The sequence below is a fragment of the Vulpes vulpes genome, chromosome 5 (assembly GCF_048418805.1).
Source record: "Vulpes vulpes isolate BD-2025 chromosome 5, VulVul3, whole genome shotgun sequence".
NCBI classification, from domain to species: domain Eukaryota; kingdom Metazoa; phylum Chordata; class Mammalia; order Carnivora; family Canidae; genus Vulpes; species Vulpes vulpes.
The window spans coordinates 130,742,443-130,761,174 of NC_132784.1; the positions used below are offsets into that span (position 1 = coordinate 130,742,443).

At 33.4% G+C, this 18,732-nt stretch overlaps 2 protein-coding genes across 5 annotated transcripts in view; one reads left to right on the plus strand and one right to left on the minus strand.

The window, feature by feature from the left end:
• Positions 1–18,732, plus strand: part of CDK13 (cyclin dependent kinase 13) — a 122,821-nt gene that overhangs the window by 62,924 nt on the left and 41,165 nt on the right. For all 4 annotated transcript variants that reach the window (XM_072760050.1, XM_072760052.1, XM_072760051.1 and 1 more), the window contains exons 6-7: positions 13,826–14,015; positions 15,682–15,738. In XM_072760050.1, the coding sequence (XP_072616151.1) occupies positions 13,826–14,015; positions 15,682–15,738 (247 nt within the window). The remainder of the gene's footprint in view (positions 1–13,825; positions 14,016–15,681; positions 15,739–18,732) is intronic.
• MPLKIP (M-phase specific PLK1 interacting protein) overlaps positions 1–18,732 on the minus strand; it is a 148,577-nt gene that overhangs the window by 56,170 nt on the left and 73,675 nt on the right. The gene's annotated exons all lie outside the window — the stretch shown is intronic.

Sequence of the window (18,732 nt, forward strand, 5' to 3'; positions counted from 1 at the left end):
ATCTTTTGGTCTGGCAGACATTTAAGGATTCAACTGAATGGACAGGAATGACTCAACTCTTATTTAGTGAAAGAGATCAGAAATACAAGTAATACAATTTATCCCCCCAATTTATTTCTTCTCCTTATTGCTTTTCATTGCCTCTGATGTAGAGCTAATTGTGATTAGCTTTTACTGAATTTAAAATCTCTTGTATTTTAAGGACTTTTAGCTAGAAATTATTTTAATATTCTTTTCAAAATAAAGTTCTGTAATAAGTATAAAAGTATAAATGATTTTATTCTAATCATTGAAATAATACAAATATGTATAAAGAAAAAATTTCCTGTTTTACTACTTCCCAATCCTGTTACATATTCTTCAAGACCTTTGTGCTTAAAAATGGAAATAGAAATATGTATTTAAATATATAAATTGAGAGAAAAAGGAGACGCACAGGTCAAAGAGTGAAGAAGAGATGCAGAGAATCCCCACAGATTGATGGAGTGTGAGAGAGACTGTTGGAGACACAGAGAAAGAAAAAGAGGCCCAGAAAGTCCCCACAGACGCAGATTCTGACAGACTCATGCACTTTCACTATCCTAAAAATTTACCCTAGTGTCCATGTGTTTATATCCACCTTTTGAAACTCTGGCAAATACAGATTTTTTTTTTTTTTAACTGTCTCCATAGTTTTACCTTTTCCAGAACAGCATTATAATTGGAAACATACAGTATGTAGCCTTTTCAGATTGGCTTCTTTCACTTAGTAATATACATTTAAGTTTGCTCTGTGGATTTTCATGGTTTCATGCTTTGTTTCTTTTTAGTGCTAATTAACATTCCATTGTGTGGATGTACCCTATTTATTTATCCATTCATCTCCTGCAGGAAGTATTGGTTGCTTCCAAGTTTTGGATAATTATGAATAAAAATGCCGTAAACATTCACATGCAGGTTTCTGTTTGGATATATGTTTTCAGTTTCTTTGAGTTTCTTTGATTAAATATCAAGAAGCATGATTGCTGGATCATATAGTAAGAAGAGTATATTTCATTTTGCAAGAAACTTTCAAACTATCTTCCCAAGTGAGGTGTATCATTTTGTGTTTCCTTTAGTAATAAATGAGAGTTCTGTTGTTCCATATCCTCACCAAAATTTGATGTTGTCAGTGTTTTGGATTTTTACCTTTGTAATAGGTGTGTATGGTATTCCATTTTTGTTTCAGTTTGCCATTCCTTAATGAGAAATGATGTTGAGAATCTTTTCATATTCTTATCATCTGTGTGTGGGTTTTTTTCCCCCCTTGGTTAAGTATCTGTTCAGATCTTTTGCTCATTAAAAAAAAAAATTATTTATTTGAGAGAGAGAAAGCGAGAGCACGAGGGAAGTGGAGAGGAAAAGGGGGGAGAAGCAGGCTCCAGGATCCTGGGATCATGATCTGAGCCATAGGCAGACCACTTAACCACCTGAGCCACCCACGTGTTCCTTTTGCCAATTTTTTATCGGGCTGTTTGTTTTCTTATTGTTGAGTTTAAGGACCTTTTTGTACACATTGTATACCAGTCCTTTATCAGGTGTGCCACACTCCCTGTGAACTGTAAATCAGTTTCTCAGTATTCATAAAATAACTTGCTACAATTTAATTGAGATTGTGATAAATACATAGGTATTGTGGTTGGGAAGAAATGACATCTTGACAATATTGTGTCTTCTCTCCATGTACGTGGAATATCTCCATTGATTTAATTTTTACTGCTTTCATTGTGGTTTGTAGTTTTTCTCATGTATATAATGTACATACTTTATTATGACTTATAAGTATTTTTATTCCTAACGTGAATCATGTTTTTAACTGCAAATTCCAGTTCATTGCTGGTGTATAAAAAAGCAGTTAACTTTGTACATCAATTTTGTATTTTGCAACCTTGTTAGAGTTGCTTCCAGGACTTTTTTTTGTGTGTGTGTGACTCTTTGGGATTTTCTTTGTAGACAATCATGTACTTTGTGAACAAAGACATTTTATTTTTTCCTTTCTAATAGTGCATACCATTTATGTCCTTTTCTTGTCTCATTGCATTAGCTAGGTCTTACAGTACATCAATGAATAGAAGTGGTTAGAGGGGATATCCTTGGCTTATTTTTTTTTTTTTAAGACTTTATTTATTTGAGAGAGACCGCAACCAAGAAAGAACATGAGCAGGGGTGGGGGCAGTGAGGGCCAGAGGGAGCAGCAAACTCCCTGCTGAGCAGGGAGCCTAGTATGGAGCTTGATCCCAGGACCCTTCGATCATGACCTGAGCTGAAGGTAGATGCTTATGAGCCATTCAGGCACCTAGAGCATGGAATTCTTGATATCAGGGTTGTGGGTTCAAGCCCCTCTTTGGGTGTAGATATTACTTAAAAATAAAATCTTAAAAAAAAAAGGATATAGGCCTATTTAAATTATTTTTCCTAGTGTCACTTTTGATACATTGTGTCTTTCAAGCTATTGATCCATTTTATCTACATAACCAAATTTGTGGGCATACAGCTGTTCATCTCTTCCTTTACTATCCTTTCAATGTTTTTGAGAGGGATGGGTGGGTGGCTCAGCAGTTGAGTCCTGGGATCGAGTCCAACATTGGGCTTCCTGCATGGAGCCTCCTTCTCCCTCTGCCTATGTCTCTGCCTCTCTGTCTCTGTGTCTCTCATGAATAAATAAATAAAATCTTTAAAAAAAAAAGTTTTTGAGGGAAATAGTGATGTCTTCTTTCACTTCTGGCATTAGTAATTTGTACCTTTTCTCTTTTTTTTCCATAATTAACCTGGCTAGAGTTTTTATTAATTTATTTGACTCTTTCAAAGAATCAGCTTCTAATTTTTATTACTTCTCTTCTGCTTATTTTGACTTTAATGTGCCCTTTTGGGATGCATGGGTGGCTCAGCGGTTGAGCATCTCATCTGCCTTTGGCTTAGGGCGTGATCGAGTCCCACATCAGGCTTCCTGCATGGAGCCTGATTGTCTCTCTGCCTTTGTCTCTGCCTCTCTCTCTCTGTCATGAATAAATAAATAGTCTTTTTTTTTTTTTTTTTAAATAATGTGCCCTCTATCCAGAGGTACGTGTTTAGGTTACTGATTTTAGATCTTCTTTCCTGATCCACGCATTCAGTGCTATAATTTCTCTCTAAGCAGTATCTTTACTGAGAGGAAACTTGATACTATTTTTATTAGCTTTGCTGCTGTATAGATACAGTGAGGTTTTTTTCCCCTTTGGCTTCTATCAAGATTTTTCTCTTTTTTTTTTTTTCTGATTGAACCTGACATACATAGTAGATCTTCCTGGATATTTTTTTGAGTTTCATGGATATATGGTTTGGAGTTATTATGAATTTGGGAAAATTTCCGCTATTATTCAGATATTTTTTGTTTTCTCTCTTTTTTCTATTTTTTAGTATTCTCTTAAAAAAAAGATTTTATTTATTCATTCATGAGAGACAGAGAAAGTGAGAGAGGCAGAGAGAGGCAGAGACTTGGGACTCCAGGATTATGCCCCAGGCCAAAGGCAGGTGCTAAACTGCTGAGCCACTCAGGGATCCTCTAGTATTCTTTTTACATATGTGTTAACACCTTTTGTAGTTGTCTCACATTTTTTGAGTATTTTGGGCTTTTTTCCATTTTTTATTTTTCTTTGTATTTCAGTTTTAGAAGTTTCTTCTGACATCTTCAGGCTCACTGATTTCTTTGCTCATCCATGTCCCATGTATTGATTAGCCCATCAAAAACGTTCTTTATTTTTGTTACAGTGTTCGTGATTTCTAGTATTTCCTGTTGATTCTCTTAGAATTTCTATTTCTCTGCTCATAGTATCTATCTGTTCTTGCGTGTTGTCTACTTTTCCCGTTAGAGCCCTTAGAATATTAATCATAGTTCTTAAAATTCCTGGTGTGATAACTCCAATTTCTCTGCTGTATCTGAATCTGACTCTGATACTTGCATTTTCTCTTCAGATTGTGGTATAGAATACCTTGTAATTTTTCTTTTTTTTAAAAAAAATATTTATTTATTTATTATTTATGATAGACATAGAGGCAGAGACACAGGCAGAGGGAGGAGCAGGCTCAGTGCCAGGAGCCCGACGCAGGACTCGATCCCGGGACTCCAGGATCGTGCCCTTGGCCAAAGGCAGGCACTAAACTGCTGAGCCACCCAGGGATCTCCCTAATTTTTCATTGAAAGCCAGACACAGTGTATTGCTAAGACACACCTTAGAAGAAACTAAGGTGAACTGGCTTTGGTGTTAGATTTTATGTTTATCTCCCGAGTGGTTAGGCTGTTCCTATTGTTTGCAGAAGCTGTGTCAGAGGCTAAGATCTCCCCTATTGTCTTTTGAGTTCCCTGGAGATGACTTCTTAAAATGTCTGGGATGTGTAGTTCTTCGGTTGTATTCCTTTGTTATTATACAGGAGCCTTATTATATGGTAGTAAGTAAGTTACAGTGGGAGAGGGAAAGTATTTTATACGTCTGTGTTTTGGTCTGTTTTTAGTGCGCCTATATCATTGGGCTGTGTCCTTCAGAAGTGTTTTTCAATTTTCTTGCTTTCCCCCCCTTAAGACAGGAATACTAAAGGATGCTGCAGTTGAGTATTTCCTTCCTTTGAGTCAAAGGCTAGAATGTTCTGGAGTTGGATTTTTTTTTTCTGCCAGATCGGTAAGACTTGCAGAACCCCAGTCGGCTAGTCTCTGGCAATAAAATTTCTCTTGAGAGTAAGCTGTGTTAAGAACAGAATGCTCTGGGTGTATTTCATCATGACTGTTTCTCCCCTCCCTTTGCCGGAAGCACAGTATGATTTTTCTCTGATCATCATTGTGATAATCTGGTAGGTTTCCTGATGGCAAAACTTGTAGAAGTATGGGAGCCTATCTAAGGCTGGATCCCCTAGAGTTACTAACTGTCAAACTTGTTCACTAGAGCATTCAGCGATTTGTCGATTATGGTTTGGGCTTTCCTACCCTGGTAATAGTTCCTATGAAGATTTCTGTTCCTGGGCTTCTGCTTTGGTGAGTTGTGATTCTCTGTGTCCACCTGTCTCACTCACTAATTTGAGGGGCAGTGTTTGCTCTGTGACCTCAGTTCTCTGTAGATCTAAGAAGAGTTATTGATTTTCAGTTTATTCTCCTATTTTCTTGTTGCGATGGCAGGTATAGTGACTTCCAAATTCCCTTCATGTCAGACCAGAATCAGGAAGTCCTGGTGCTAAGAGTTTTTTTACTCTGCATTTTACTTTTCTTATTAAAGAATACAACCTATCTCTAGGTGATAAAATTTTTTCATGTAGCTGCATAATGTGCCACAGTTTGGATATACAGATTTATTCAACCATTTCTTTATGGGCATTCAATTTTTCCCATCTTTTTTCCCATGATAAACAATATTGCTAGAAATGTCCATATACGGGTATACTTGCATACTGGTGTTATTATTTCCTTTGGTTTACTCCTAGATGTGTGATACTTAAGTCAATGGACGTTTGCATTTTTAATTAATAGGTAATCAGGTTATTTTGTCAAAAAGTTGTAGTAGTGTATGAGTTTTCTTTTATTTGGAAATCACTGGATATTGTCAATCTGTTAGGTTATTGTCAATCTGTTAGGTGAAAATGGTATCCCATTGTTTCTTTGTTTAGTACTTTCCTAATTACTAGTGAGGTATGGATCATCTTATATATGTGTATCATTTTGATTTCTCATGTGCATTCTTTGTGGCATTGTCATTTCTTTCAGTTGGGTTGTTTTTTCCTCATCAAATTGTATATTAGATATAATTGTTAATATATTTAAAAATTACTGTTTGTGTTCCTCATAGAAAAGTCAGAAAATGGCAGTGTAAGAGGAAAGCCAGAATCACCCATTTGCTCACACAGAGATAAACTATTCTTAGAATTTTGATTCTGGACATTTTCCTAACTTTATGTATGTATATAAGTTCCTACTAAAATGAAAGTTCACTTGGCAATGCTATATTATAAAAAATATTATTACATATGATTTTACTACTGTTTAAATACAATGTAAGGGAAAATAATGCACAGTAGAAAAAAAACTTGTTAAAAATGCAGATTGTGGGACACCTGGTAGCCTTAGTTGGTAGAGCATGCAGCTCGTGATTTTGGGATTGTAGGTTTGGGCCTCATGTTAGTTATAGAGGTCACTTAAAAATAAATGAATAAATATTTTATTTTATTTTTCTGAATAAATATATTTTAAATTACAGGTTGTGACCTACTAAATTGATTTCATAACATAGTTTGGAACTTCTGAAGCATTTTGAAATGATTGGAAATGTTGATTTTTGAAACATTGCCTAAAACTATGTGAATATATAACCTTGATAAAAATTAAACCAAATTTGGGGCACCTGGGTGGCTCAGTGGTTAAGCATCTGCCTTCGGCTCAGATTATGATCCCAGAGTCCTGGGATCAAGGCCCACTTTGGGCTCCCTGCTCAGCATGGGTGTTTGCTTCTCCCTCTGCTCCTCTCCTCTGCTCCTGCTCTCTCTCAAATAAATAAATAAAATCTTAAAAAAAAAAAAAATTTAAAATATAGGAACAGTATGTCCCTTAATTCAAGATATTCTGAAAGCCTATGAAAATTTTTATTAATTCATTTTTGTTTCAGGTTTTTTAAATTTAGTATTATTGAAAAATTTAAATATACTTAAAATTTTTTTAAATGGGATGATGAACCCTAGGGTCGCCATTTCTTACATTTATTTGTTACCATATTTTGCTAATCTTGTTTCATTTATCTCTCTCTACTTGTTTTTATTTTGCTGGATTATTTTTAAGTGAGTCCCAAGCATCATATTATAAACATAAATCTTGGTTAATCAGCTGCTTATAATAAATAGATAATGAAATCATGGTTATGTTAAAGAAAGAGGCCTTATACCTAGCAAAATAGTAATTTTATAATATTATCTAACAGTCAATGTTTACATTTACCCAGTTATCTTAGAAATATTTTTTATACGAGCTTTGTTTGAATCTGAATGCAAAAAAGATCTATATTGTAAGTAGTTAATTATTGTCTTAAGTCTCCTAGAATCTGTAGTATCCTCTCTTGCTTTTTAGAAATTTCATTCTACTTATTTGCTGAAGAATTGGCCACATTTTGGATTTCGCTAAATGCTTCCTTTTGGTGTTTTTAGCTTGTTCTTCTAATGCACATATTTCCTACAAATGATAATTAGATCTAGAAGCTTATTCAGATATAACCTAATTCTTTGGCAGTTGCACTTAAAAGATGATGCTAGAAGCTATTAACTCTTATGGTTTCTGTGGGCAGGGATTTGGGAGCATCTTGGATTGGCAGTTTTGGCTCAGGTTCTTTAATAAAGTTGCTGTGAGACGTTGAGTAGGGCTGTAGTCACTAGAAGGCCTGACGAGAGTTGGAGAATCCGTTTCCCTCACATGGCTGGCAAAAGGTAGTTCTGTTATTGGTGGGAGGTCTCAGTTCTTTACATGGGCCTTCCTTCCTTTTTTTTTTTTTTTTTAAAGATTTTATTTATTTTTTTGAAAAAGAGAGAGCATGAACAAGGGGGAGGAATAGAGGGAAAGGGAGAAGCAGACTCTCCAGTGAACAGGGAGCCCAATGCAGGGCTTGATCCCTGGAATCCTGACCTGAACCAAAAGCAGATGCCTAACCCACTGAACACCCAGACACCCCAGCACATGGGCCTTTCAAGAGTTGCTGGAATATCCTGACAGCTCCATGACCGGCTTCTCCCAGGCAAATTATCCAAGAAAGTAAAATGGAACCTGCAGCATCTATATGACCTTGTCTTGGTAGTCAGTGACATTATCACTTCTGCAGTATTGTGTTGGTCACACACACTGTCCTTGAATCACTGTGGGAGGGCATAGATACTAAGAGATAAGACACATTGGGGGCCATCTTGGTGGCTGACTACCATAGATGTTTTTTTTTTTAAAAGAAATTTTATTTATTTATTTATTTATTTATTTATTTATTTATTTATTTATTTATTTATTTATTTAAAGTAGGCTCAACAACCAATGTGGGCTTGGACTCATGAGCCTGAAAGTCACACACTCTACGGACTGAGCCAGCCAGATGTTCCTACCACAGATGATTTTAATTTAAAAGAACAGGGTTTATATTTCTTTGATCCTATACTTGCCTTTCTTTTATACTGAAAATTTTGATTGCCAAGATATTAATAGAGTCCTACAATATACCTATAATAATTTTAAGCTAACAATACTAATATTAATTACTGAGAAGACTACTGAATAAAGTTTTAGATTTCTTAGTGTTTCTTTTTGTTTTTAGAATATACGCCCCCAGGCATAGTCAAAATACTATGATAGACATCATACACAGCCAGTTTGATACACATTTAGGTTCATTTGTTTCCAGTTTTTTAAGCATTACTTTTTCACCCTTTTTGGTTTAATGATGTGTATCAGTCATGTAAAACATAACATAATTCCAGGGAATCCCTGGGTGGCTCAGCGGTTTGGCGCCTGCCTTTGGCCCAGGGTGTGATTCTGGCGTCCCGGGATCAAGTCCCACGTCGGGCTCCCTGCATGGAGCCTACTTCTCCCTCTGCCTGTGTCTTTGCCTCTCTCTCTCTCTCTCTCTCTCTCTCTCTCTGTGTCTTTCATGAATAGATAAATAAATAAATAAAATCTTTAAAAAAAAAACATAATTCCAGACTCAAAATGTTGAAACAGGCCACATTCAGAATAGTCTCACTTCCATTTCTCTTGTTCTTGGTCTCTCCCTTACCTATGGGCAACTGCGTTTTATTTTTAAATGCTTAGTTCATCATTTTAGTTTTCTTTTGTACATACTCACCCTCCCCTCTTTATATAAAAGGAGCATAATAGTAAATGTTCTGCTGTGCCTGGTTCTTCACATTTAGTCATGTATCCTGAAGATCACTCCATCTCAGTAGAGATTGTCATCATCCCTTTTTATGGCTATACAGTACTCCACCCTGTGGATGTGCCACAGTTTATTCAGTCTCTTACTGACTGTTTTCAGTATTTTACTGTTAGAAATAATGTTGCTTTGTTTTCAGTATTTTGCTGTTAGAAATAATGCTTCATTGAACAGCTCTGTGCCCATGTAATTATGTATTTTTATTTTGGGACAGGTTCCTAGAATTGGGCTTATTAAGTCAAAGGGAAATGCTAAATGTGATTAAATTAGATATTGCCAAATTCCTTGCAGTGTATGAGAGTGTTCCTCACAGCTTCTGCAGTAGGATAGAGTCTGGTGTCCAAAATATTTAGGATTTTTGTCAGTTTGTTATTGTGGTGAAGTTTCTGTTTGAAGAGATTTTTTTTTTTAATATCTTAAAAATTAAAAAAATTATTTTTGAAAAATAAATTTTTATCATGAGCAAGGTTAAGCAACTTTCCATTGATTTAATGGCAGTTTGCTGCCCTTTCTTTGTTTCCTGGTGAGTTATCTTTTTTTTTTTTTGCTCACTTTTCTGTAAGCTTGTTAATCGTTTTCTTTCCAACTTAGACTTTTTATAATGTATATTAATTAGTTTTCCGGAATGTAAGTTGTAAATGAATACTTGTCAGTTTGCTTTACTCTTCTAAATTTATTTGTAGTGTTTTTAGCCATGCAGCAAATTGTTAGTTTTACATACTCACATTATCAAAGTGTTTTTCTCTTACTGCTTCTTGATTTGATTCCTAGTTAGGAAAGTTTTCCTTTCTCTGAGGTAATGAAGAAATTCGTGTTTTTTAAAAAATCTTTTCATGATTTTATTTTTTATATTTAGCACTAGTTAATTTGCTTTTTTTCTATGCTGGTACATGTTTTGAGTAACAGATCAGTTATATCTATTTCTATCTGCCCATTCAGTTCCTCAAATATGCCTAATAGTCTGTCTTTGGTCCCATTGCATTAATACACTATCTTTATCATATATTAAAGTTCTATATATGCTTGGGTATATTTCTGGATTTTCTGTTTCATCTCATGTTCACTTAGCAATATTATACTTTTTAGTTAATAGACATTAATAAATATCTGGTAGTGCCTCATGCCCCTTCTCTCTTTTAGGTGTTTTCATTGCTATTCTTATTTATTTTTCTACATGGATATAGCATCAATTTTATGTTTAATTATAGGAAAAACTCTGTATTTTTAAAAATTGAGCTTGTCAGGGCACTTGGGTTGCTCAGTTGGTTAAGCATTTGACTCTTGATTTCAGCTCAGGTCATGATCTTGGGGTCATGAGATCAAGTGAGCCCTGCCTGAGGTTCTGTGCTAAGCGCAGGGTATGCTTGAAATTCTCTTTCTCCTTCTGCCCCTCCCTCTGCTCACATTTTCTTTCTCTCTCCCTCTCTGAATAAATAGATAAAATTTTTAAAAAGATAAAAATTGATCTTGTGCTTAATTTATAAATTATTTAGGGAAAATTGACATCTTTATTATGTTGAACTTTCCTATCTAAGAATGTATGCATTTTTTTTGCAAATAGTTTTCTGTCTTATAAGAGTGTCTTATTACTTTAGCTTTGAAGAATTTGGTACATTTCCTAAGTTTAAAAAATTAATATCTTATTAGAAATAGTCTATTTTGTCTTTTAACTGGTAATTATGTTAATGACTACTGTATATTTCTATTTTTCTAAATTGTGTTACTGTGTTTAATTTTTTTTTTCCTTTGAATGTTTATGTTTTTTTCAGGGACCAAAAGATCATGTTATCTACATAGAGAGATAATGTTAGCTCTCCTATGTCAATTCTTGTATCTCTAATTCAGTTCTAATTGAAATAGAATGCAAACCATTATAGTTTAATTTAAAATAATCTGTTAGCCTAATTTAAAAAAAAATCAGTTGTTAATTTAAATATTTCTATTTAACCCAGTATACCTACTAGATCATTTCGGTATGTAATCAGTATAACAAATTATTGAGATATTTTATATTCTTTTTGTTGTTGCTGTAGTAATTCTTTGAAATCTGGTGAATGCTTTATACTTGCAGCACATTTGGTCTGGCCACATTTCAAGTGTCCAATAGCCACATGTGACTTGTGGCAACTGTATTGCACTGTGCAAACTCTAAATACTTTCTCTGTTATTTAATACCATCAAATATAGATCTGTTGAGTACTTATTTTATAATCTACCTACTTTATTTAACTCAACATCATTAATACATTTCCACATTGATATTATACCTCTACAGTAATTTTCAAGGTGCATGATATGGTATAGATGTATCATAATAACTCAGGTTTTTTGTTTCTTTTTTGTTTGCTTATTGTTTTGCTTTTAAATATTTAATAATACATTTCTTTTAGTGAACATGCTTATAGCTAAATCTTTACATTTGCTATGTAAAAGAATATAATTTTTCAAGCTTTGTTGTATATTGGCTAATATTTTATAAATCTTCTAATTTACTGGCACTATAAAACAGTATCTGTTTATACTTCACAGTATTTATTAATATTATGTATTTATTGTCTTTCTTTTTGAAATCTTTTCCCTTTAGGGGCACCTGGGTGACTCAGTGGTTGAGCAACTGCCTTTGGCTCAGGTCGTGATACCGGGTTTCCAGGATCAAGTGCCACATCAGGGAGCCTGCTTTTCCCTCTGCCAGTATCTCTGCCGTGCTCTCTGCTCTCTCCGTGTCTCTCATGAATAAATCTTTAAAAAATAAAATCTTTTCCCTTTAGTTAAAGTTGTATACTATAAGATTTTATTTATTTGAGAGAGAGAGAGAGCACAAGTGGAGGGCAGAGGCAAAGGGAGAAGCAAGACTCCTCGCTGAGCAGGGAATACCACGTGGGGCTCAGTTCCAGGACCCTGGGATCATAATCTGAGCTGAAGGCAGCCATTTAACCGACTTGAGCCACCCAGGTGCCCCAATGTTTTCATGTATTTTGGGCATAAATATCTTTTACATATTGGCAGTTCATTTTATTTCTCATTTTCTATTGTAGGATATGTACTGATTTGTAAGACTTTGTTATATATATATAAATAATATTAAGGATATTAAGGATATTCTAATTTTGTAACATATATGTTTCTCCAGTTTGTCATTTGCCTTTACCTCTCTTCCATATTGTTTACTTAGGTACGTGATTCTAAATTTTTATTTAGTAAAATCTGTTGGTTTTTTAATGGGGTTTTGTTTTGTCTTTGGAGTAACTCCCCACCTCCCTATGGTGTTACATGTTTGTCTCAATACCAGTTTCCCTCTTTTTTTCTTCATTGACTTAAAATGATTACTTTCATAATTATTAGATATGTATTTAGGCTTTGTTTTATGATATATATTACACTTTTACAGATAATATTAATCTCTGGTAGATTAATTTTCAGAAACACTTGGCTGGTACTTTGGTTCTTGTTTTCTGTAAGGTGAATTTTAGAATTATTTTGTGAAGATAAGTATCCTCTCAGCAAAAGAAAATAGAAACAAATCCTTGGTTCTTTTATTGAAATTGTTTTAAAATACAGAATTTAACAGTTTGGTATAACATGAATTTCTGTCTGTCTTTTTAAAGTTTATTCCTAGTCATTTGTAGTAATTTTTTTTCCTTTTGTGGAGATATTTAAAATTTATTTTCTAATGAGTTGTTACTTGTATGTGTGAAGTCTTTTGCTTTTTATATATGATTTTCTCTAACCTAGGTACTCTCTCTTTATTCTGTTGGATTTTCAAGGAAAATAGTCATCCATCAATAATTGTATTTTTCTCTCTTTCAGTGTTTATACGTTGTCTTTAATTTTACTGACTTTCAAAAAAAGTAATAATTTTACTAACTTCTAGAGCAGTTACTAGTAATGAATATTTTCCTTTTGTTTTACTTGGTTGTTGGCTTGAAAGAGGTACCATTTATAAACTTTTAAAAAATGTTTTATTTAAATTACAGTTAATTAAAATACAGTGTAGATTCAGGTGTGCAGTTTAGTGATTCAACACTTCTATACAACACCCAGTGCTCATCACAAGTGCACTCTTTAATTTCCAACTTTTAAGAATTATTCTACCTTTACTATGAGTGAGATCTTCACTCTGTTTTTAATTAGGAACTGAATATTGGCTTTCTTCAGATAACTTTTTTGGCATATTAACTTATTTTCTTTGATAGATATATTTACTTTTATTAGTTTTTCCATTCTTGAATTGATAAATTAAACTTTGGAATATTTTTAGATACAGCTTTGGATTCAATTTGTATGAGCTTCAGTTAGGACTTTTGAATTTCTTATAAATACAGTTGTATATGTGCTATGTGCTATTTTAGGTTTTGGTAGCAAGATTAAGCTGGTTTTACAAAATAAAGTTGCAGTTTGCTTTCAAATGCTCTCGAGCTGTATAAACAGAATTAAATTATATGCTTATTGAAGGCTTTATAGAAATCATCTGAAGACCCAACTGGGCCCAGACTTTTTTTTATGGAACACAATTCTTTTATCACTTTTAAATTTTCTTTAATGAACTGTACTGATTTTATTCAGCTTCTGCTGAGAGACAGTTTGTTCAATATATAAAACAGTTAAGAACTTATTTTATGTTAATCACACCCAGAAACTATGCACTGTAGGGTTGATTTTATATTTTAACAGTTTTCTTCTTTCTGAAGAAAAGAAGAAAACTGAATTAGAGGTTTCCTTGGGATGCATTTATTGATAATAAATTCAGAGAGAAAGATGAATGTTATTGAAGTGACAAAGTAGGATTTCTTTTCAAGAAATAATTTTCTCCACAGCATTGTAATTTTTAAAATTTTGAACCTATAAAAAGTCGTAAGAATAAAAAATTTTAATGAATTCATTATTCTTGCTCTTAGGTGCGTTTTATCTGGTGTTTGAATATATGGACCATGATCTGATGGGACTACTGGAATCAGGCTTGGTTCATTTTAATGAAAATCACATAAAGTCATTTATGAGACAGCTCATGGAAGGTCTGGATTATTGTCATAAGAAGAACTTTTTGCATAGAGATATTAAGTGTTCAAATATTCTTCTAAACAATAGGTATGATGTAAGTTTGATATATGTGTTTAAAGTGGGTGTTATATATATCATGATTCTGTTAAAAGATTTAAAATTTATTTTATTGCTCAAACTTTTAACATAATCACCAATATTATGGCTTGAGCTGCATCTGAAGTTGTGTTAAATATACTTTAATTAGGGGCACCTGGGTGGCTCAGTAGTTGAATGTCTGCCTTCGGCTCAGGGCATGATCCCGGGGTCTTGGGATCGAGGTCCATATCCGGCTCCTCACAAAGAGCCTTGCTTCTCCCTCTGCCTGTGTCTCTGACTGTCTCTGTGTCTCTCATGAATAAATAAATGGAATCTTTAAAAAAATTTTTTTAATTTCCAATAATAGTTTTTAATGTACATAAAATAAGTTGGCTTAGTTGGTTTTCTCATTTTGTTTTTTCCAAATACTGTAAATGGATATTTTAGTACTTAATAATATGATTTTGGCTTTAGGTTAAGAATAGATCTAAGAAATTTTTTTTTTTAATTTAGAAATTTTTTTATACCTGATACTGGTACAGGTTTTTGTTCTCCCCCCCCCCCCCCCCCCCCCCCCCAGTATCACAGTTTTAAAGTGAAGTTTTTTGGGACGCCTGGGTGGCTCAGTGGTTAAGCTTCTGCCTTTGGCTCAGGGAGTGATCCTGGAGTCCCAGAATCGAGAGACACAGGCAGAGAGAGAAGCAGGCCCCTTGCTCTCTGCCTCTCTCTCTCTCTCTCTCTCTCTCTCTCTTTGTCTCTCATGAATAAATAAATAAAATATTTAAAAAAAAATAAAGTGAACTTTTTTGAAGTATGTCTACATGCACATAAGTAGGGGTTTTTAAATTTAATTTTATTATTTTATTTTATTTTATTTTTGAGAGAGTGCAAGCGAAGGATGGGGGAGGGAAAGAGAAAGAGAGAATCTTATGCGGGCTCCATGCCCTGTGCAGAGCCTGACATGGGGCTTGACTTCATGACTCTGAGATCATGATCTGAGCTAAAATCAGGAGTCACATGCTTAACTGGCTGAGCAACCTTGGTGCCCCTACATAACTAGGTATTTAAAACTTATGTTAAACATTTTACTGACAGCATAACCTGAGCTCTGATAATTTTGTTGTATTTGGTGCTACTCGTTAGTTTAAGTGAGACATGCCTGGTTCTGATTTTAGTTAGTAGAAAGGTTTCTATGTACCTAGCCCCTCTAATAACTAGAAAATAAAACAATGTGTTCATATGCATTATTGATTTGAATTGAACAAGTAATATGTCTAATTACTAAGTAGCAGAAGTGATCTCAGTTTGTTTTATTTTCATTGAAATGTACTTTTCTAAATAGGAACTCTTACATAGTGCTAAAATACTATTAATACTAGTATAATAGTAGTAGTATCGGTGATGGTGGTGGTGGTACTAGAATAGGAGCTGAAATTACCAAAGGAAAAGTACTACTTTTTTTTTTTTTTTTCCTTATGTATATCTATTTGCCTTTCCTTGTAGGACTTAGTGTACTGCTGTGTGATGAAAGTTAAAGTTTATATTAGTATATTTTTATTAGTTTTAAGAATAGAATATGAATATGTATGATATGTTTAGATATCTATCAGTGGATATAAATATATATGATTTCAGAGTAGACTAATACGTTTTTATTCCTTTTGTCTCCTGCCAGAGGGCAAATAAAACTTGCAGATTTTGGACTTGCTCGATTGTATAGCTCAGAAGAAAGGTAAGAGTGCTTTCAAATGACTATTACAGACAATAGAATTGACCAGTTTTAAGAATACTTTATTGATTTTTTTTAAGAAAAGGGAAATTTACTATCCATTGTTATATATGTGAAATAATATAATTTTATACCATATTCGATTGACTGTTTTCATTACAAATCTTATGTATTTATCTCAATTTAAGAATAATTGGTTTTTTCCTTCATTTACAGGTAAATATAATTTCTTTAAAAATGTGCCATTTTAAATGTATCTTAAGTGAACTTAAGAATTTTGTAAAAGTCATACTTAAATTTCTAATGCAAATCCAGATATTAAGATGTTCATGATTTTTGTGTTTAGTGAAAAATCTTATATTGCATGTTTAAACTTACAAACTTTGTTTTAGCTATATTTTGGACTTCTGTTTTTCTTAAACTATAGTTTTATCTATAGTTATATTTGTTTTAATTTCATTAGAGCCTTTTATTTAAAAAAAAAAACTTGTTTGTTTAAACAATAGGAAGTTCCATTGTATAACTTTTCCGTGTGGAGCTTCCCTTGCTGCAGTTGGGATGTATATCCCATTTGGCTCCTTTGGGCTTGGTGGTAGTGAAATATGACTTGTCTTCTTAGAACTAAAGTGGGAACATCTGGCTGGCTCAGTCGGTAGAACATGTGACTCTTAATCTCAGGGTTGTAAGTTTGAGCCCCATTTTGGGTGTAGAGATTACTTAAAAATAAAATCTAAAAAAAAAAAACTGATAGGGAATTTAAAAATAAAACACTTTTGTGAAGTGTAATGGGTTTTATGTAAATATACTACAAAATTAATTGGGTTTAATATATCTTTATTTTGGCCCATTTTTTTCCTGTCAAACAGGAGTGTTTCTTTATATTCAGATACATATCCTGAGATAATTTATGTTTGGCTATTCTGTAAGTTCTTTAGTGTAACCATAATTTAATAGAGTGATGTATCATTAATTGAAATTCTCAGAAATAGGTTTTTATTTTCACTGAATGTTGGCCAATTTCTGGTTAGTTCATAAAATCCTCTTGTTTGAATTTTTTATGGTGAAAAATGTGTTTATTTTTGAATCTCGCTGCCGTGGCTGTCACATCATTCTGAAAATTCCTTTCATTGTTTGGTGTGGAGAGGTTTTTAAATGGTGTGTTTTAGATCCATTAGAGAATTCCTTAAACCCCTCAGAAATTATGGTGTAGACCAGTTGTTACGGACAGGGCTCCAGCCACCTAATTCCCCATTAGCCAGAGCTTTTCCACTTTTACTTGTTTGACTTGCTATACTTCTAATGATTATTTTATTTTAAGAAAGCATTGTGTGTGTGTTTTTTAAGTTTAAAACTATTTTAAAGCTTAAAAACTGTAACCTTCATTTTGCATTTGGGAAGACTGAAAGGGTTGAGTGACTTTAAAGATCAGAAAATACTTGTTGGCAGAGTCAAGAGTGTATAGTTTGAAGTTTCCAACTCCCAGTTTGTTTGTTTTCCATCATATATAATAATGCCTCTTGGTAGAAACAAGGAAAAACCAAACTGGCCAAATATGCTCTTTTTTTTTTTAATTTTAATTTTAATTTTAATTTTATTTTTTGCCAAATATGCTCTTAATCTAAAACTTCTCTTGATGTATGTTTGTATAGTTGAACAACTAAATTTTAGTGACTGTTCTTTAAGGGAAAATTCTGCTTAGTATTAAGGGTTTTGTCTACCTGGCTGGTTAATTGAGATTTCACTGTAGTTTAGATCATCCTTTCTTAATACAGGTGTGTGTTTGTCATACTTGAATGTAAATCCCTTTCTTCTTGTTTTCATGTTAGGTTTCAGTGGAGATGGAGAACAGCTAAATTACCATATTTCATCTTATAGATTCTTTTTATGCTGGTACTTATTTATATTGGAATAGATATGTTCCAGAAAAACTGACTATAAAGTCAAACTCCATTTTCCTATTTATTTTACCTTTTAAAATGGAATGTTGAGTATCAGTGGAGTGCCAAGGTTGTGGTGTGTTCACTGAGCCATGGTCCCCATTGCTCTACTGAACTGATAGAGGAATTTTGAGCTTACAAAAGTAGAAAATTTAAAATTTGCATCTTCAGGTAATGTATACTAAATTTTTCTGCTTACCCAAATTCGTAACTAAAAACTTGGTGTGTTGTTTTGTAACCAAATAGCCTGTCTTTTAAGGGCTTATGCACTCTCTTAAAACTTTTCTTTTTCAAATTTGAATAATTCCAGTTTCTTTAAAATCAGAGAAGTAGGTTTTATTTTAATGGAATGACTTTAAAATACATACATTGTCCTAGTAAATTTTAATAACATACCAAGTTTTAACATCCTGCCTTTAGCAGATCTAATATTGTCCCAACTTTTGTAGACATTGCTTGAAATAAACATCTAACAAATGATTTTTCATTCATATTTCTTTGTCATTATAAGCAGGAAGAAAGGTAAGGCTTTACTGTAATAAAACTCATCCAAATGTTAAGTCACTTTGAAGTATTTTCTAAGTATATAGCTGTTATAGACAGAATAACTGAAGTGTTCAGGAAATTACTGTAAGATTTTTTTGTTTCTAAATAGAGCACATTTCAGTTTACCACTGGAATAGCTTCAACTACATCCTCACTTATTTAGTTTCAGATATCTTTTTTGAATTTGAGAACCGGATGGAGGAATAGTCAATACTTAGGAATTCAGGATGGAGGTGTGTGTGTGTGTGTGTGTGTGTGTGTGTGTGACGTAGTATGGATCACCATCAGGTGTGCTATGGTGGAAGAAAGGAGAACCACTGTGGAAAATTAGGGGGAAGTGATTTCTTTAAACTTCAGTAATCATTTTCTCATTTTATATATCAATATTTATACTTCCCATTTGGCCTTTGGAAATACAGAATTTGAGACCAGAGGTTTTTGTCTATTTCTTTATACCTGTTCATTGTTTTTCAGTAGTTACTTTAAGATTAACTCTTCTGAAACTTTCAGCCAC